The sequence below is a fragment of the Heliangelus exortis genome, chromosome 15, assembly GCF_036169615.1.
Source record: "Heliangelus exortis chromosome 15, bHelExo1.hap1, whole genome shotgun sequence".
Taxonomy (NCBI): domain Eukaryota; kingdom Metazoa; phylum Chordata; class Aves; order Apodiformes; family Trochilidae; genus Heliangelus; species Heliangelus exortis.
Window position 1 is genome coordinate 11,757,185 of NC_092436.1, and position 21,098 is coordinate 11,778,282.

At 36.6% G+C, this 21,098-nt stretch overlaps 1 protein-coding gene across 1 annotated transcript in view; it reads left to right on the plus strand.

Moving 5' to 3' along the window:
- The window catches only part of DOCK2 (dedicator of cytokinesis 2), a 129,106-nt gene that overhangs the window by 10,720 nt on the left and 97,288 nt on the right, over positions 1-21,098 (plus strand). Inside the window, exons 7-23 of the mRNA XM_071758480.1 lie at positions 466-601; positions 2,664-2,818; positions 3,439-3,520; positions 4,001-4,136; positions 4,695-4,770; positions 5,467-5,543; positions 5,889-6,014; positions 6,844-6,968; positions 9,979-10,077; positions 10,859-10,931; positions 11,008-11,111; positions 13,309-13,492; positions 13,586-13,683; positions 14,959-15,048; positions 15,303-15,403; positions 16,924-17,058; positions 19,806-19,914. Of these exons, the coding sequence (XP_071614581.1) occupies positions 466-601; positions 2,664-2,818; positions 3,439-3,520; positions 4,001-4,136; positions 4,695-4,770; positions 5,467-5,543; positions 5,889-6,014; positions 6,844-6,968; positions 9,979-10,077; positions 10,859-10,931; positions 11,008-11,111; positions 13,309-13,492; positions 13,586-13,683; positions 14,959-15,048; positions 15,303-15,403; positions 16,924-17,058; positions 19,806-19,914 (1,906 nt within the window). The remainder of the gene's footprint in view (positions 1-465; positions 602-2,663; positions 2,819-3,438; positions 3,521-4,000; positions 4,137-4,694; positions 4,771-5,466; positions 5,544-5,888; positions 6,015-6,843; positions 6,969-9,978; positions 10,078-10,858; positions 10,932-11,007; positions 11,112-13,308; positions 13,493-13,585; positions 13,684-14,958; positions 15,049-15,302; positions 15,404-16,923; positions 17,059-19,805; positions 19,915-21,098) is intronic.

Consider the following 21,098-nt stretch of genomic DNA (forward strand, 5'->3'; position numbering starts at 1 on the left):
CTGGCTGATTATACATCATGACACTGTGGGAGAGAATATTTAGGATGTAAAGAGACAAGATTTGAGTTATGAATGTTGAGAGTAAAGGAGAACAGACAGTAGTTCATAACAGGACTGGGAGAAACCATGCATCTTGGTAACAATGGTTATACATGAAAAAGCAGGAGAGATGAAGACTGCTTGAAGTCACTGACCATGGTGCCTCTGTTTTATGTGGCAGGCATTTAAATGATTTGGTGAAATTACTGTAAGTTCTTAAAATGGATAAATATTGTACAACAGCTTGAAAAAAGTGAGCTTTAGTTGAATTTTTCAACAATCAAATTTTGTTGTACTTATTTACACCTAATAGCTTTAAAACAGGAAACAACAACTTTTGTTTTACATAGTTTGATTTTTATATAATGAAAATAATCCTTTTATAATCCTTTTATTATTATAATAATGCTCTCATTATTTTGACAGGATACTTGAGCTAGATCTAATTGTTAGAGATGAAGATGGAAATATCTTGGATCCAGATAAAACCAGTGTCATCAGCCTATTTCATGCACATGAAGAAGCAACTAATAAAATCACTGAGCGAATTAAGGAAGAAATGGTAGGAATGAGTGTCCAAACTTAATGCTTATCTTGTTGAAATCAAAATGAAAAATCAGTACATGCGTTGTGTAACCTTCTGCCATAAAACCTGGTGGTAACTTTTGCCTCTGACTGAAATAAAAGTGGATTCACAATCATGTGTTACAAATACAGCTAAACTTAAACTGAGTAAGCTGCATTTCTGCACTGGCTTCAGGCTGTGGTTTAGACCAGGAGCCTGTGTCTAAAGCTGGTTCTAAATCCATTCTTGGGCTCATAAATAAACATACATCTCACTAAACCCATGGGCCATTCAGTGGTCTGATTTGCACAATGTATAGTTGCACATATGGAGTTCAGTCTGCAAGTTACGACCAACTAAAGCTCTTTTAGAAGATCTGATAAGAGTAGGGTTGGTTTTTTTGCTATGTGTTGCCACTTGTTAGTAAGTCTGATGGAACTGAAAAACTTCAACTTTTTATTAAAGAGGAACTCAGATGAACTCAAAATAATCTTGTAGACACCAGAAGTTATCATGCCCAAAGCAAAGCTGATGAATGCATAAATTTCATCTTTTACAATCCAAAGCAGGTGACTAAACTTCCTTGACCTTTTCCTATACTAAGTAATTTAAGGGACATGTAAGATAATTCGGTCTTTTTCTTTAGTCATGAGAAAATAACAGTAATAAACATTCCCAGACATCAAAATGTAATTTAACTGACAATACAAAGAAAACTACATTGGTACTCCGTGTTGACCTGTTTTAAAAATAAAGCCAAAAAATGGATAAGAGAACGTTTAGGCCATCAACTGTTAAGAAGCTGTTTCCAGGTGGTTAAAGTGGCATATAGGCAGAAATTGGCCTATTTTTAAGACAGTGAACCTGCTAAGCGGTGTCTTGATCTCAGTAGATGTTATTTGTCTTCCTTTCAAAGAGGTGGGTTTTGTTTTGCTGGTGTTCCTAGGACACTAAACCCACGTATGTTGTGGATAGTAGGCCTTTTGCTATATTCTACTGTGCTCAAGAATCTCTAAGATTGTAGGCCTGCCTCTGTAGTGACTGCTTGGTACTTTGTCTTCTCTTTAAAAATAGTGATAAAGTTACACCCTTTATATAATTACTCAGGGGCTGAAGAAATGGCCTAAGATAGCAAAGTCATATAATGACAGAATATCTCCAGTGGAAAGGGACCCATAAGGAACATGGAGTCCAAGACTGTGCCCTCTTCTGTTAAGCAAGTTTTAATTCTTGCAACAGAACTAAAACATGATAAAATCTTCTATGCTCCATGTTTTTACTGAAATTTTTGTAAAGGACTTCAGAAGAGTTGCATTGAAAGCAGACTGATTTTGCTTGGAGTTAAGGTTATGAATGCATTCATATACAAAAACTCAACCTGACTCTCTTCTGAATGACAATAAAAGTAAGATTTACAAGAAAGTAAGGTTTCTGGAGGTGAAGAGAGAAGGAAAGAGAAACAGCTTTACTACTTTGTTTCTTGGAAATGTTAATAAAGTAATCCTTGTTCCATTTATAAAAGGAGACACCTACCTGGGAAGGATAATATGGTTTAGGAATCACAAAAAGGAAATTCCTAGTCTTGCCGAGCAAGACTCCCAAGTACTGCAGAAGACTGATTTATGGCATTTATCATCAGCCTTTTTCTATTTGCACACAGAGGTAGCTCCCTAGTCTGGGTGCAGTGTTTTGAAGAGCCTAGTCTGAGTTTTTTATCTCCTTGCATACAGCGAGGGCTCTGGAGAGGAAGGTGAGATCATACCTATGTCACTTCTGCAACTTCTGACCTAATCTATAGATTCACAGTCAAGAGGCTGTTGATGCATTGGTGAACCCCTGCTGAGGATGAGAAATTTGTTAGTCATGTTTGCATTATCAAGTGATGTCTTTTGGCAGAATATACAGGACAAAGCTTATTTGCTGAAAAGAAGTGTATTTAACCAAACTTTCAATGATTTTTCAAGATGAACTGTTACACATGATAAAAATTGCAACTGTATGTAGTATCCCACCATTTCAATTCACGGATCTAGCTAATTGTTTTACTCCTCCTGAGTAGTCAAGGGATCAACCAGATTATGCCTCGTACTCCCGAATGTCTTCATACCCCACACACAGCCTGTATGTCTTTGTGAGGAATTTTGTTTGCCGAATTGGGGAGGATGCAGAACTCTTCATGTCACTGTATGACCCACAGAAATCAACAGTTATAAGGTGAGCTTTATTTAATAGCAAAACTATAGCAAATAGAGGTAGCTAAAATGAAATAAAATAGGTGCCACCATGCTAGTAGTGCAAGGAAAATATATAAATAAAAGGAAAAAAAGAAAAGGAAAGAGATGTGGATAGATCTGGTTGTTGGTGGTGACTAAGAAATTATAAGGCTGAGGATCCTGAAGAGTTTTACAGGTAATTCCTGGACTGAATACTTCAGAGTTTTGGAGAAACCTTAGACAGCTCCAAGCTGACATTCTTGATGGCAAATATTGTGGTGTCTGCATTAAAGTGCTGAAAAAGGGGGGAAGAGGAAAAATGCAGCTAACTTAGAGATTGAAAGATTAAGATCTGTTGAGTATTCCTGTCCAAAACAGTGATGATGGAATGTTTCTTTCCAAAGAAGTGCTGATCTGCTTTGTTTTCAGATTAGTTTGGGAACTTACTGTTGTATTTTGGATAGCATTCTTGTCTCTTTTGTCTGGTATTAGATTTAAAAATCACCACAGACTATATTGCCTGTTATGCAACCTTTTGTTATGTACTGTGGTTTTTTGTGTTATGAAAGGGAAGAATGTTTGAAACACATGACAATGACCAGACATTTATCTTCAAAACAGTGAAAACTATTTGGTGAGATGGGGGAGCAAAGGCTTTCCAAAGGAAATCGATATGCTCAACAATCTTAAAGTAGTGTTCACAGTAAGTGCTATGCAGTGTTACCTTTCTTTATATTTGCAAACTCCATTCTGTTCTCTGTGGTCACTATTACAATGCCTGAAAATTGTCCAAGATGAAGAGAGAATCAGAAGTAACCTAGAAACAGAGGAAGATGGCTAGTCATAAAGTGCTTTTAAGAGAGTGACAATGCTTCAGTGTCCTTTAGTCAGATCAATATATGTTGCCTTGCAAATTTACTGAAAACCTGGAATTTTTATGATCTGCCGTACCTCCTCATTGCTCCTCTTTTCTCAATTTATCCTGCCTTATCTCTACGTACTTCAAGCTGTTAGGGTTTTCATGCTTTTTTGGGCTCAGGTTTTTTTTGGTGTGTTTTTTCGTGTGTCCCCCCCCCCCAATAAATAACTGATGCTCAATTTCCTACTGAAGATCTGCTTTAAATTTCATATCTTCCTTCTCTTCCTAAGTAATACTTCAGTTCTTTTTTTGTTTGTATCTTAGGATCTTGGAAATAAAGACCTTAGCAGAGACAAAATTTATTTAGTTTGTCAAATAGTCCGAGTTGGAAAGATGGACCTCAAAGATAGTAACTCTAAGAAATTTACACAAGGACTCAGGAGGCCTTTTGGAGTGGCAGGTAACTGATGTCTCCTGTGCAATATCTGAAGCAAGATCCCAGTTATGGTTACCAACACTGTACTGAAGAATATCTACCAAGACATGTCAGAATACAAAGAACTATATCATCCATCTTCCATGTTTAATTTTTAAAGTCCATAAAACTTGCACTGACATTTAGTGCCTTTTAGTTTGGGTCAGCACTGTGCTTTAAATTTCATTTCCTAATAATTCACATTACTATGCAGTGCAAACCAAAACAAGAATTCCTTGCAGGTGAAATGAAATCAACAATTGGTGATCTCAAATCACCACTGATGCATTCATACCTCTATTAGCAGGATATGACCAAAACTAGTATGAAATAACTTTGCCTTTACTTAATGTCATGTTTGTAGTGTGGACTTGGCACTAAATGTTCTGCCCAACAGACCCAGCTCTATTGGCCTTTACTGCTTGCTAGTGAAAAATTTGTTTTTTACCATGAAGCACAAGGGCATTAGTGCATATGGTTCATAGTTAGAGGAAATATTTTGCAATACTAATATGTTTTGATTTTTTTCTTTTACTCTTCTAGTTATGGATATTACAGATATCACAAAAGGAAAAGCTGGAAGTGATGAAGAGAAGCAGCATTTCATTCCCTTTCACCCGTAAGGGTCACAGTTTCCTTTCTTCTTACATGCACATAAATATTTCAGAAATTCCTGGGCTCTAACAGTTTGTGAAATGTTTAAAGAAAAATATTATATTCTTTAAATAATTTTGTTTTAATAATGCTAAGTATCCCTTCAAAAGTAATTTGAGAATTGACAGGGGTTACATGGCATGTTAAATGGATGCTTATTTCTGCCAACGTGCTCTTTCAGACAGATGGTGCCATGTCTAATTTAAAGCCCACGTTAAATAGTTACAATAGGCAATTTGTTTGCAGATAGTTAATCTATGACATTTCAACTACTTTTTAAACGTAAACCAAATTTGTACTGTTTTTTTTTTTCAAATTCAAAACGGAATCAAACACACAAATTACCAGTAACCCATAGTTCTAAAGTGTAATGTTGAGTTTGTGTAACTATGCTTTCCTACAAGTTTTAAGTCTTCGTATTTTTCATATTTCAGTGCTGTTCCTAAAGTTGTTGATTTAATATTTTTCATTTAAGCATACACATAGGCCTAACATGACTGGTCTACAATTCAGCCTGAGAGATAATTAAATTATTGAATGTAATGTAGCAAGATATCTAGTACAGCAGAAGAGGTTTGAGGCAGTTGGTCAGCTGTGTTCTGAATGATGTTTGATATATCTAGCACTTAATTCCCAGTAGACATTGCTTTTTCTCCTGCAGGGTAGTGGCAGAGAATGACTTTTTACACAGTCTCTTAAGCAAAGTCACTGCATCAAAAGGAGACAGTGGTGGACAAGGTAAGGTAGATTTTTTAAAATGTATTTTTCTTTAGAAAAGCAGCAAGGTTTTTTTGTCACCATTTATCTTTTAACTGTTTACATTTTCGAGGCTTTTATGTTAGAACTGTAGCACCACCGTGGAGGTGGGGCAGCTTTGTAGCTGGATGCGAAAAATCAAGAGTTTGCAGATTGCTCTGTTTAAATAAACAGCTACAGATTTGGATTAAAGAACTTTGAATTACAGCCAAAGGAAGTGGGGGAAGTGAGTTCTTACCACTGTTTTGCTGGGTAGAAAGAGGCAATCATGTGAGGAGAAGTTTTTTTCCATACCATAAATGTAATTTTAAAAATATATTTTAATAGGTCTCTGGGTAACTGTGAAAATGCTCGTTGGAGATGTGATTCAAACCAGGAAAGATTATCCCCATCTTGTAGACAGAACCACGGTTGTTGCTAGAAAACTTGGATTTCCTGAAATCATCATGCCAGGTATGAGGTGCTTTCAGCTGCAATAGACAGAGACTAGGTTTCATTTTCCAGGTTGATGAGGATCAAGTTGCAGCCTGAATTCCTTGTTTCTGTAATGTGTAACTCAGAGGTTGTTCAGAATTTACTCTTCATGCTAAGTTTTATTCCATATTAGAGGTTTATATAGAAAAGTGAAATCCTTTGAAAATGTTTTCTAGTAGTTAAATACAAAATATAAAATCAAGACAGAAAGGGATAATTATAGCCCCTTGTATCTGGCTTTCTTGACTTCTAAGCAGATTATGGTGTATCCTTACTTGAATTTTAAATTAATCTTATTTGTATCTTACCTCTGTCCTTTAATAATGAGCATAGGAATTTACAATTTTTTTTTTTTTAATGGCAAAATATTTTCCAATTAAAGTCAGTCACTGCTGCACTTCCGTTTTTAAAAACATCGCTACCTCCCCCCCAGATCTTCCAATTAAAATCTCGATATTTTAAAAGAAGTCGTCACCAATTTGTTCATTGGAGAATATTAAAATATGAAGCTCCCTCTAGCGAGGGAGTTGTGGATTATACGAAAATTCAGTAATAGCCTCATCTGCCTCCTCACCAGCAGGTGCCAGTGCAGGACGGGAATTGCTTCAAGTCACTTAGAGGACTCCCATTTGTTTCGTTTTCACTTCTCAGTGTAGTTTTAGCTAAGAATAAGGGATATGAAAATATAAGACCATTTAATCTGTTTCACTGCTTAGGAGGTAGTTTTGTGGGGTGTAGTTTATCCTATGCTCTCCCAGCATTTTCATAGATTTTTAACCTTTAAATTTTTTTTTTTTTTTTTTTTTAGGAGATGTAAGAAATGACATTTATATTACATTGCTGTATGGAGATTTTGATAAATACAATAAAACAACTCAGAGAAATGTGGAAGTGATAATGTGTGTCTGTGATGAAGAAGGAAAAGTGATACCAGTAAGTTTTCTTTTTTTCTGCATGATGGACATAGAAACATGATTTACAGTATACAAGTAACCTTTAAGCATCTTATATATTTGTATAAAATACTATTGTTTAAATCTTTCGGATCCTTCACTTGTGTCATCTTGTGGCAGTTAAGTTTTTAAAGTTACATACCTATTTAATTCCTCTAAATGTCTTCCATAAAACTGAAACAAGAAGTAAAACTGAATGACATATTTTACCTGTGCCAAGGAACTCTAGGGGTTTTCTTGTGGAAATTCCTAGAGGAATGCAATTGGTACATTAAAATGTTAGAAAAATAAATTTTTTCTACATAAAAACCCCCTGATTTGTTCCAGGAAGACTCTTCCCTTGAACGAAGTTCATGGCAAAGTAACTAAGTGACAACAGCAGTATGGACACTGTACATACACAGTGTAAATATTAACAGTGGTGTCTTTTTGCTTGTCTGTTGCCATTTTCAGGAATTTTTCTTTTTTAGCCCAGTTCAGTATTCAGGGGGTTTTGACTTTATGAGCTTCACTAAACTAGTGATGTGATTGTGAAGGTGAAATCATAATGACACTTGTTGAGATAATATAAAGATGGAGGAACTCGCTCTGGTTCATGACTTGCTGAAGTATGTTTATGAACTGGTATTAAAATTTGACCTAAAATGTAACTTCAAAGCTTGAATGAAGAAAATCCTAAACTTGCATAATCCTCAGGGTCTACACAATAAATTGTAACCCTGATTACAGAACACTACCCATAAATATGAGAACACCTGAACATGACTTGCATGGACAGAAGTCTGTTGTGAAATCAACTTCTGCAGTGTACATTCTCTCTGTTCGCTGCTAAGTCTTAAAATGCATATATAAAAGGATTCCTTGAAGAAATGAACCTATTGCAATGCATTAAATCTTACCTTCTAGTATTATGCATATTTAATTCTGCATATGCATCCTTTCTCCAGGAAAAAGTGGATGTCACTTTGTTCATGATCTGCAATTTATCTTCAAATCATGCCTGCTTTCTGTGGGTAATATGCTGTAGACATGCTTAAGTAACAGTTTTGAGGAATTAATTGCTATTGAATGCAAGTAACAACAACAACTGGTTTTCCCTTTTAGCCTCAAATAAAATGAATGCTGATAAACTTTAAAACCCATTTAGATTAATCTCTCATTTAGATTAATCTCAGTATTTCCAATGACCCGTGAATCAAAACAGGTATATGCTTACTAAACAGGGAACTGCTTGGGTGTCAGTATCAAAATTTGTTGCGGCGAGCCTTCTCTCGGGGACACGGCTCTTCTTCAGAGCTCTCTTGCCGTCTCCTCAGGCGTCTTCATCTCTTGTGTCGTCTCTTCTGACCCACTCTGCTTCTGGGAGCATGCCTTTTGTCTTGCCCTTCAGCCCCGCCCATTTCCAGCTGGGGCAGGCCCTAATTAGTGGGCACACCTGGGCTTAAGCTCCCAGTTCATTATCGGCGACACCTGAGGACTTGTGGTTCTCTCTACAAAAATTAATTTCAGTTGAGGAGCTATCACAAGAACTACTGTTGCAAGTATAAGGCCTTTTGTTCCAAATGAACACCAAAACATACATTTAAACAAGGTTGTGCATAGACCTTGACCAGTCTCCATTCAGGCAGATTAGACACACCTTTCCACAATTAAATCACAGGCTTAAAAAATCATCTTCAAGTGTCTGCATCACACTTTTCTTGTCATGCTGGTGTTCAAAGCAGTCTTCTGAAATTCACTGGCTTTTCAGCAGGAAAATTGCACCTTAGTGTTTAGTGTAACCCCTAGAGGGTCAGTTTCATCTGTGCCTTTGGTAGAGAATTTAACCTGACTGCTGCTTTGCAGTGCAGTCTGATGCCTGATGCCAGGGATGTTGCTGCTTCACTTGCAGCACAGAGCAGTCCCTGTGCAGGCAGAACCCTCAGGTGCAGCCAGTGAGGAGATGGATGTAGGTGAAGTCTCTTCACAGTTTCACCAAATGAACAGAGATTCCTTGGTTACAACAGACTTTGAACTTGGCCAAAGCTTTAAGCTGCATGTGTGTTAGTTCTGATAGTCAATAGAAAACTAGAAATTCTTTCTGTGGAAATAAACAATGCAGGAGAGCATGCTCCTCAGTACCTCTCCAATGTGTAGTTTTGGAAGACATCTCTGGTATTCAGCCCAACAGCTAAGAGATTCTGCTGGAAGAGGTACTTTAAAATAAATGGAGAAATGGAATAATGAAGCTAGATTATTTTTACTTTGGTTCTACTAATAAATGAGATGATGCCTGGTTTATTTAAGTTGGTCAATTTTCCAAAAGTAAGTCCATAGATACTCATTGCCTAGCTCTACCTAGAATCCACTCTGTAACCCCTAATCCAGGTCCAGTATAATTAAGAAAAAAGTTTATTTTTCATTATATTTGAGAGGCTTGGAAAATTACCTCTATCTCCATGTTCACCATTCCTCTTTGTTGGTGCTTTTATTATTTAATTTCCAATGAAGCTTTACCTAGATTCAGAACCGCTGCAGACAGCTTTCAAGCTGCCTGACAGACACTGTCCCCTCAGCCTGCACCTTCCATGGCAAACCTCCAGGCTGGAGCTGTGCAGGGCCCTGTGGCAGCCTCGGCCTCCCCTGTGGGCTCTGTCAAGTGGGGACGCCTTCACCTTAGCTCCTGGGCCTGAGCTGGGACCGCGGTGCTGAACCAGACTGGACGGCTGCGCCCCACGTGCTGCTCCTGCCTGCCATGGCGAGATGGAGGCCACAGGGCCAGATCCTTGTCCTGGCCCAGCTGGGGCCCGCGGCGGAGGGCGGGCAGCGCGGCCCGGTGGTCCCGATTCGGTGCCATGTCCCGGTTCTCTCGCAGCCGGGCTGGGGGGTCTGTCGCGGGGGTTGTTTGCCCCCTGAGGCACATCTGGGGCGGGTGTGGCCTCTGCCAGGGTTGTTGGGGTCCTGTTGGCGGAAGCTGCCGAGGCACTGAGCTCTTCCCTTGTTTTTGTCAGAACGCTGTGTGCTGGGGAGCGGGGGACAAGCCGGTGAGCGAATATAGGTCAGTGCTTTACTACCAGGTGAAGCAGCCACGTTGGATGGAGACGCTGAAGGTACGGTGTGGATCCTGGTCACTTGTGCGCCATATCTTGGCGCCTGACATGCACAAGTTGCTCCACGTCAGCTTTTTCTAAAAAGTGACTTGGTCCTGACTGCAGCTGCAAGGATGGAACCTTAGTCATGCACCAGTTACTAGGAATGTAAGATTACTTAGATTTAAAATTCAGCCTGGAAAGTGATGCTAAGATTTTGTTAAACAAAACAAATGAGGTCACTTTAAATAACCTGACATGGCCCATCAGAAGTGACACATTGCATTTGTGCTGTTGCTGATGGAGCTTCAATGTCTTTGACTGGAAAATGCCCAGAAGCTTCTAGAAGCAGCAAATGGAAAATATTTTAAACTTGGTAGTGAGCATAATTTTTTAAGATCATTGATTTTGTTAGAATTTTTAGACATTCATCTCACTAAATTGGTCATCAATTTATGCATATGGAATGTGGAATTTTCATAGTGCAAAGGTGTTGCATAGTTTTGTGTGGTTAATGGAAGACTGCAGTATCCTTATTTTCTAGCATATAAACACCTGTGGGGGTTAATTTACTGCATTCAGTGCTTCATTTCTTTGGTGGTGCTAAACTGAGCAAAATCCAACAGGTTATTGTTTATCTGCCACCACTTCTGCTACTGGGATCAGTCTCAGTAATTTTAAATGGCCATATGAAGCCAACACACGTGGTGCTTATTTATTATAATATAACTCATTACAAGTAAAAATGTCTTTAGGCTCCACCCCTCATTACTCTATTACTTATTTTCTGATTTTACAAAAGGTGGTAGTCCCCATTGAAGACATACAAAGGATACATCTGCGTTTCATGTTCAGACACAGATCATCGCAAGAGTGTAAGTAGTGAATTTTTTACTTTAGTGAGTTTTAATTATTTGATGGGTAGTCAACTGAAAATGTTTTGGTTTGCAGCTAAGGATAAAGGAGAAAAGAATTTTGCAATGGCCTATATAAGGCTAATAAAGGAGGATGGAACAACTCTTCAAGATGGCATCCATGATTTGTTACTTCTAAAGGTACTAGACTGGGTTTTTCTTTCTTTCTCCTACTAGACACATTTTTTTTCACACTGGTGTCTTTGCATGCATTGCTTGTTATTTTTAGTATCAGATCAGCTTTATTATTCTGTCAAAAGAGTTTTTCATGTGAATGAAAAAAATAACGTAACTTGTTTTATGGTTGGTCTACATTGCTCTAAATTTGACAGTGTGCTGCTGTTTTTTACTGAAGGTTGTACTCTTGGTCCTCTGTAGTATAGAGAAAGTCACGCTAAAGATCAGTACTTTGATGCATACTGTTATTCTTGCTTTAGGGAGGGGAAATTGTTCTTTTGTTTCATTCAGAATCTGTCACATGTGAAATCAGGGAATGTTACCTTAGAGAACTTCGGGTTTAAAACTGCTCAGTGTAGTTACTTGGGTACAAAAGTTTCAGGAATGGGATTTCGCATATGAAGAACAGTTTTGGCAACTCCTGATTGGACACAGAAAGCATTTTGTACTTTCTGAGATAGAGCAGGTAACATGTTTCAAAATTTCTTTGGTGTGGAGTGTTTTGTTTGGTTGCTTTTTGTTGTTAGCATTGCTTTTCATTTGTTTGTTTTTTGTTCTTTGTTCTTCCTCCTGGAGAATATTGTCTAGCAGGAACTAAGAACCTTAAATCACTGTCAGTGTAGAAGAGGTTCTACTTTAAGTATTTCTTAGTGAAAAGCCTTCTCTTTTTTGATCCAATCCTTAATAAGAAAACACTGGAGAAAAATACTAACATGTGTTACTGTTAATGTTACTGATGAAATCCCATTCATTCCTGCATGAAATCAGTAATTTTTCTTTAAGTAACAGTGTGGATGAGAAATGCTAAACAGAGTTGACCTAGTTTATGTTTGGGAGAAATGTGGTTTGGTTTTATTTTTTGACATATGTTCGTGTATTCTAGTATTAAAACCAATAGTAGTAAGCTGTGTTTAGCTGTTTTGTACATCTGCCCTCTAAAAATTAACTTGAAGTCTGCAAAGTTTAAGCAGTGTACTTTTCACTGCCTTCAGGCAATAAATCCTTTTAAGACTTCTGGATCAAAATTTCAACTCTATTCCCTGTTGTCTATCTTGTCTCAAGAATACAAAGTCAAGAATTTATTCTGGTTCCAGAAATTCTGAGTAGTAAGTACTTGGCAAGCTTGATAAAGTCATAAAAGTTTGTAATGCTCTCTGTTTTGCTGCACAGGGTTTTTACCTTTGTCTGTGAGATCTCTTTATAGTCAGTTTTTAACTTGTTTTTTTTTTTTATAGTAAGTAGAGACTGTAGTGACCTACAGTCACTGAATCAGGGAACCTCAAAGCTTTGGAAAATCATTCTAGATTATGGATTTTGTAACTAGTTGTTTAAGCACAGTTGTGAACTGAAGATCTGTAATTGAGTCATATCTGACAGGGTGTTGTAGCTTTGAGTAACAGCCTAGCTCATTGAGGAATTTTTTCTGGTCCAGTTTAAGTAAAGAAAAAATGTATTCTCTAGATAGTGAAGAGTATGATTCTTATTTTCTTGAAGGCTGCTGCTGTGAGATTTGTGGCATGCAACTTTCTAAAATGGAGGAGGAAACACCTATTGGCTCTATTACTGTACTGTTCATTCTGTTGAAAAGCATAAATTCCATTGTATCTTTGTCACTTAATTACTGCAGCATGACTAATTTTAAAAAGTAACTTTACTATGTCCTCCTCTTTCATGTTGAAGATCTAAGTATTGAGTTGTATTGGGCATACCAAAATAGGGCTCCTCTTCTTTCCCTGTAAATTTCATGTTCTTGCGTGCAGATATTGCAACAATGTTGTCTATCTTCTGTGATGCTCAGTAGTCTATTGTGTTCCATAACTATTGACTTTTCAACAAGAAATTTGCTACTGATTTTACTCTGCCTGCTATGTCACCCCTCGTACTGTGACTTCATATTCCATATTGTAACTTCAATCCCACTTTATAATTTCAGTGCACTATTTTCCCTGCATGTTCAATGCAGGCTTTCTTTTTGACTAACACTGACTTTAGGTTTACATGGTTGAGCCATGCTGGGCCTCAGGTATTCTTTATTATTTTATCAATTACTCTATGCATTGAAGTTCACAGAAACAGGGGTTTTTGTTTACTTTTGTAGGAAGTACAACATAGGTCTAAATCAATTTATTGATAGGAAACATCTGTTACCTTGTTTTTCCAGGGGGACACTAAAAAAATGGAGGATGCTAGTGCTTATTTGACATTACCTTCCACACGACAGCACCCAGAAAATAAGGGAGCAACCTCAACCAAGAATTCAAGTAATGTGGGGGGGCTTTCAGTAAGCTCACGAGATGTGTTTTGTATTTCAACTCTTGTTTGTTCAACAAAGTTAACTCAGAATGGTATGTATTCCAATGATAGAAGCTTTAGAAGCCATTTGCACAAATGGCCAATATGTTTTGAATTTCAGTGTTTCTCCATTTGTTTTCTATTAGTTGGTTTACTAGGTCTCTTGAAGTGGCGTATGAAGCCAGAGCTGCTACAGGAAAACCTGGAAAAATTGAAGATTGTGGATGGAGAGGAAGTTGTGAAGGTTTATCTTTATATATTTATCCTTCATGTTATGGCAGAAAAAGTGTTTCATTGTTTAATAAATGAAAAGAAAATGTAGTGTTAGTCACAGTAAACACAGGAACCTAGAGGGCTGTGATTTATGCTTTCTTGTATGAGTCATTCAGCGTAATATTTTTTTAGGGATAGTTTGCAAAAGACGTGAGCTAAGCTCTTCATTAGAGTGAGGAAGCAAGCACCTGGACAGTATTCCTAACTGGTAATTATCTTTTTTTCCACCCGTTGGTCTTAAACATCTCTGGTATTAGTTACTGGTACGTGGTGGATATTTGCAAGATTACTGATCAAATTTCCCAGTTTTCACTGGTAATTAACATACTACAATCTTTTTCTGCTCTTATTGCTTTATTTGTGTGTGAATGGAGAGTTCAATACAAAGAACATTATGAGACAATTGCCTTAATCAGAAAAAGTCGTTGCTTTCAGGTGCTTACATGTATTTCACAGGTAAACTTTAATACTGAGCAGGCACAGAAAATTTCAGTTTAAAAACCTGGTTGGCTATGAAGCCATTAACAGTCAAGTGTTGCCTAAAATCTTTGTTTCCTTTTGTCTATCTGAAGAGTTGCAAATAGTTCCTTCTGCTTTCTTTATGGATCTTAGTATTAATTTATGTTTTAATATTTTTAAAAAGTGTATTATGTACCCAATTAAGAAATCAGTTAAATAGGATAATATGAATAAAAGCTCATTAATATTTTGGAAAGTGGCAGATTCGAGCTTCCATATTAGGGAGTTACTACACTTGTGTTACTTTTTAAATATAAGCAGCAGATGCCTCTTGAGAGTAGGAGGGAGAGGAACTTAGAATACAAAATATCTTAACCAAAGATTTGGCTTCCAAGTTCACTGGGATACTTTCCTCAGATTTCAAGTAGGCTTTGACTCAAGCTACAGGAATATGAAATGTGTTTTTAATGATCATGTATATGATCAAGTAGCAATGAAGTAGTATCTGTATCACTGAGAAATGAGGAATGCAGTTCTAGATAGTTATGTCACTGATAGACTATTTCTAGCTTTTTTATAAGCTTTGAGCTCAAAATATATTATTGATTACTCATGTGCCTGAGGAAATAAACTATAGCTTAAATTCTGGCAAGTGCTTTCTGAATTTAAGTGTTTCAGTGAAGGCCTTTAAAATTCTAACTTGAGAGAAAACAAGTCTATTATCTGAAAACTGATGTAGGATTTTAAAGTTAAATTGATTGCTGATTGGTCATTTCATGTTCTACAGTTTCTCCAAGATACTCTTGATGCCCTGTTTAACATCATGATGGAACATTCCCACAGTAACGAATATGACATCCTTGTTTTTGATGCACTGGTAAGAACTGGCACAAGAGTATTTTATTTGTCAAAGTCAAGGACCTTAGACTTTTGAATGACATATCAAGTGGTTTAGTTCAGAGAATTAGTTTTAAAATATCTATAGAAGAGATGGAATATTACTATTTAAAACTAAATTTCTTAAAAGTTCTAAAATAGTAGAGTATAAAAAAATTTTTGGAAGACTAATATTTAAATTTTATGATGTAACTTTATAAAAAAAATGCTGATTATGTCTGTCTGTCTGTTTAGATCTATATCATAGGACTCATTGCAGACCGTAAGTTTCAACATTTTAATGCAGTTTTGGAAGCATACATCCAGCAGCATTTTAGTGCAACACTTGCATACAAGTAAGTTTGATTAATCCTTTTAGTTTTTTTTCTAAGCCTCCACCATCACGTTAATGAGAATAAATCCTGTTTGTAACTGTTCTGATGTAATGAGTGATCACTGTTGTTTTGCTGCTGTTTGCTTACCTGGAAAAAACATCTGCTTATGAGAAACATTATTATAAGCAGAGTTAATTGACATATATTAGTTGATTTGGGGTCAAATGATTCTTTGGCATTCATCTCTCTCTGGTCTGGATTTTGCTGTGTCTGACCACTTCATCACTATCCTGTCCAATTTGTCAACAGATAATTAACCAGGAAACCTCTCCCTTTATGTTGATCTAAAGTGCCTTAAATGGAGGTCTTGAGGATGTCCTGAACCCTTTTATATAGATTTCCATGTATTTGTTTACAGTGAACTAATGGGAAAAAAGATAGTTTGGGACCTGTCAAGTTGTCATATGCATGTTGCTGTTATAGGTTGTTGTCTGCTCTTGCACCAGGAATTTCAATGCAGTGAACTGACATTTTGGTGTTTGTTATGTGTTCCACTGTGACATGGAGTTATCAGCATTTGTTACCTGGCCATGCCAGTGTGTGGATTGATACACTTCTTTGGGTTTGTTTTTTGGTTTTTTTAAGGTCTTCATTTTTGGAGATGCCCAGATGGGAAGACAGGGATTCACAAAGAGAACAAAACTGTGGAGATGTTATACAGTAAATTAAATACTGGATTACCTCTTCCCTTAAGGAAGTTTTTTGCAGAGGATCATAGAATAAAATAACATTGAATTCTGAAGAAAGACAGTGTCTTCAGTTAGTAGTGATCTTGGGGAAATGCTGTAACATTATGGATTTATTTTTTTTTCTTAATCTACGTGAAGTCTTTTCTAACATCTTAATAGGGTGGCGGATTGAAGCAGAACTTTAATTTCGCTTATGAATAATAGATGGAAGACCTTAGCTGAAGGCTTGAAATAGTTGAAGACATCTTGTGGTGTCCTGTGCTGAATTTGCATCAGTCCCAACTCAATGGGAAATGTTTTGCAGGTTGTGCATTAGTATATGTGCCTGCTAGAACTGAAAGGCAACAGTCCACAATGAGTCCTTTCTCACATTCTAGGAAAGTTGCAGTGAGCATTATTTGTCTCAGAAAGCTCAAGCACTATCAAGCAGATATTGCTGTGTGATAGAATATTGTCCTATTTACATGCCAGTAATTTAGAGCACATGGTGGTGTTTAATTGCTGCTTAATGTAGATGAGCAGAAGTAACAATTTGTGTTACCTTATGCACACTTTTTACAAACTGCTGTAAAAGTGCTCCCAGGAATGTGCAGTTGTGATGCTGTTTTGGGATTTCAGATTGCTTTCTTGCACAGTTAAGAATTTACTCCTCACTTGTGCAACACAAGCACAAAAATACATGCAATACATCTTGTGTGTGCTTGGCTAAGCATTAACCTTTTTTTACAGTACTCAAGCAAGTTAGAAAGGTTCAGTTGTAAAAATATGATTAAAATGTGTTTTTCATTTCAGGAAATTGATGACTGTTCTGAAGACTTACTTGGATACCTCCAGTCGAGGGGAGCAATGTGAACCTATCCTAAGGACTCTGAAAGCACTTGAATATGTGTTCAAGTTCATAGTTAGATCAAGGATGCTGTTTTCCCAGTAAGTACTCAGGCTGTCAGTGCAATGTCAGAAACGGAAGTAGATATGAGAAACAGAAACTCATTTCAGAACAGAACTGAACTGTATTTCTCATTTTTACAAATAAAGCAAGACAGCTGGCAACTGGCCTACAAACCAGACATTGCTGTGATATTTTTTTGGAGAGGGCATCCTCAAAAATCTGCTGTTCTTTGTGTCATGTGGCTTGGCCAAAGACCAATGGATATCCAAACACTGTGATGGATGGCTTGAAACTGAGTGCTTGTCCTACAGGTTAGGGTGTTCAGGAGCTGAGACTGTGCACAGAAGAATGAAGTTTTTAGTAGTCATGGTCCAGCTGAATTGAGAGTTTCTGATCTCCAGTTCAGGAATTCATAGGGAAGGCTAAATGGGCTTAGACCAGCCAAACCGATGAGGTGTAATATTTACAAGAAGTATTCAAGTTTATAGAAAAAGGAGAAATTCAGCTGGACAATTCTCATAACATGTTGTGGAACCTCTTACAGTAGCTACTGGCAAAAATAACCAAACAATGAACAGTATCATCTGATACTGTATATTCACCCATAACTGTTGTGATTTAACTTTTTGCAGTTATTTTCTTGTTGTGTCAGACTGGTCATGAAAAAGAAAGTATGGATAAAATGCATTTATATATTTTTTTCCCCTGAGAAAACTCAGGACTTTAATCATAAGTACTTCACTTCCAAGGGTTAAGATTAACCTTCTTGGAGACAAATATTTTGAATTAATAGAGCTGAGATAGCTTGGTCTGTCACTTATTTAATGGGCTGCTTGAGAAACTAAGATGCATTGTTGAAAGGAAAGAGATATTATCAAGTGAAAATTGTGTAGGAAAGTGATGACTTCTATGTTAGACATAAGATGGAAGGCTTTTTATTCTCAGGCAGATACACCGGAGATAACCAAGATCTATTTTCATTTGGGTTCATGCAATCTCATTGAAGCTAGAGAGGTGTAATGGAAGGGAAAATGTGGTTTTCTCCAGTTAGCTGCACTAAGTTTATGTCTTGCAGCTCTTTGTTCAGTGACTATATTTTATAGAAAGGTCATATGTGCTAGCCAAGCACATATAAGCACAGACTCTGAAAACATGAAATGCTTGCTTTCTTCTTTTCATTGTCCTGAGGCTCTTTTTGCTGGTAAAATTGATGTGCACCATTGTGATGAAGCTGTTTCCAAGCAAATGATTACTACTATTTTAAGTTTTGGTTTTGGAACAAGTGATTTTAATTTAAATATAACAAAGAAAGGAGTGTCAAATTGGAAACAAGATGATGAGTCAGGAAATAGAATTATAATCCTACCTGGTTTAAATTAGTCCTGGTGTAAAAAATATGTTTAATACATGCTGTGTGATGCTTCTGACTCTATCCTTATCTCACAGCCTTAGTCAAGACAGCTTCAAATTTCCACTTGCATTAAAAATTAAGCTTAAGAAACTTCATTTACTTTCTCAGCAGTGTTATATAATAAAATATAATAAAAGCTCTATCAGTGCATTAGCTAAGTAACTTGAATACACTGAGACTGACTCACCCCACTCTTTCACACTCTTTCAGCTAAAATGTACTTTATTCCCATTGAAAAATGATTTTCAGTAGCCCCCACATGCCATAAACTCCAGTATATTTAAAAAAAAAAAAAATCATTTAACCAAAGCCCAAGATAGTGAAATAACATGATAATAAATGCCTGTTCTATGTGAGTGTGTTTGTACTAAAATTTGTTTGTTTCAAGATGCCTTTTATGTCTGCATTTCTCTGGCATGCATTTTTTATGTAGCTATCACACAGTAGGGATGTACCTGCAGTGTAGTGGCCATGTATTGTCATCCCCCAAGTTTTCCTTGGGTTTTCTTTCTTTAGAACTTCTCAACAGTGACTGTATGAGTAGCAGTGTTGTTTTTTTTTTTTCCGTAGACAACAGCTCTTAATTTATGTTTAGCTCTTTTAAGGGCTAAGTTTAAAGTTGAAAAGAGAAGTACAAGACTCTGAAATACATGACTAAAAATGAGGGATTTCCTCTTCTGAAAGAGGAGCAGTACTTCAGAGATGTAGCATTTAGTTCACAGCATTCAACTCACATTTCAGGCTTCTCATGTCACCTTCACATAATTTTTTATTGTGGTTTTTTTAGACTTTTGACAGCTGTTTCAGATGACTAACGTCACTGGTGTTTTTTACTGTTTATGAAAATGGTATTCAGTATGAAAAGTAAAGGACAGAAAAAGTTTCAAATGCTAGGAGAGGGTATGAAGAAATAATGAAGTGACCTTAATTTAAATGCATTTTTTAGCTTTTAAACATCAAGTAGGGACATTTTTCAAAAAGCAGACTGGTTAATGGGGACAGTGAAAATAGCTGCTTGATGAAGTGGCAATAGCAGTAGACAAAAGAAACTGATAATATGTGAAAATACTCTAGAGTTAGCTCAGTTATAGTGGAAAAAAACCCCAATTTTTAAAAGTTACTTTGAAAGTGAAATTACTTTTTTTATAAGCACAAATGTGGGAGGTGTCATTCTTTAAAGGCTTTTTAAAAAATTGAAGATGTTGGTTGTGTTCAAGCTGAAAAATTTTCTGCAATTTAGTGAACAGCAAATAAAACCTTTTGGTGAAATATTTTTTGGATCAAATGATGAAAAATACTTCCAATATATTATTAATTCTATTACATATGAAACATTCTGGTCCTGAAAGGGTAACCTAATACATCTCTCAACAGGTTATATGAAGGCAAAGAACAAACAGAATTTGAAGAATCCATGAGGAGACTCTTTGAATCCATCAACAACCTTATGAAAAGCCAACACAAAACTGCCATTTTGTTGCAGGTTGGTATGTGCTTGGAAACAAGTTGGTTTGGACTTGTGGGCTTTGTTTCAAATTAAGCAAAATAGACTCTTAAGAAACACATCCTATGTGTGTCTTCTCTAATTCCCCTTTACTGGAAAAATAAGTTCTAATAGATTTTTGAGATCTAGATTGAAAAGGTCAGAAAAAGATACATTTATGAAGTTTGATGTAATGAATAAAAAAACCAAAATGCAGTTACTGATATATTTCAAAGAGCATAATGAAGTGAAGCCTCCAGTGGGAGCTGAATGTTTCTCTCAAATTTGTTTAAATAAAGCTAAAGAGGGATTCCACTGTCTTAGTTTGAAAAGTAAACTTTATAGTTATCAGGATTTTTGCTCAATACTATCTTAAGCATGAATATTTTGGTTTTTGTAAGGAGTGCTATCAGTTGTGAAGAATGGATTGTATTAATTCATAATATCTGAGTCTGCCCCAGATACTGGAAGTTGGCTGAAACATCTCATGACAGGTCTCAAATACTGATTTATGTCATAACTTTGTTGTCCACACTACTTGTGACTCATGGAATGAAAAGCACATTATTGTAGTTAAATTCTTGCTGCTGGAAATAAATTTATTGGCAGAGGGAAGTTAATTGAGGGAAAAAAAACCCTCCATCAAAACTTCTTAGGTTGATCAGTCATAGCAGTTTTCATGATGGATAATATGTTTGTTCCCTGTTTGGAGGAGAATTGTGATGTTTTGAGACTTTTGCTATGTTAGGTAGCTGTGAGTTGCTTGTAACAGGCTATAAAAATGGAGGTAATATCTGCATTGGGCAAGGTGATGCAGAAAGGGCTAGAACTAACTTTATAAGTGCCTAAAAGTAATACTGATTTCCCCCTCACCAGACCCCATGTGAAGTTTCCAGAGGCAGTGACAAGTGTTGTAGTATGAAGTTACCTCTGTAGGGTAAGGAAGAGGCAGTATTCAGTGATACTATAAACAGGACTCCAGGTGTTATATGCTGCATATCAAGAGAGCAAAGTTCAGGGTTTTTTGAAAAATAGACAATGATCAGAATATCAAACCAGCCTTAAAGCTGTCTCATTTGAATTTAAAATTGATATGAATTCTAGTGGAATATAGATTGGTAGGATCAATTGGGTTGATTCAAATGTTCAAATGGATTATACTTTGGAGACAGCAAGAGGAAGTA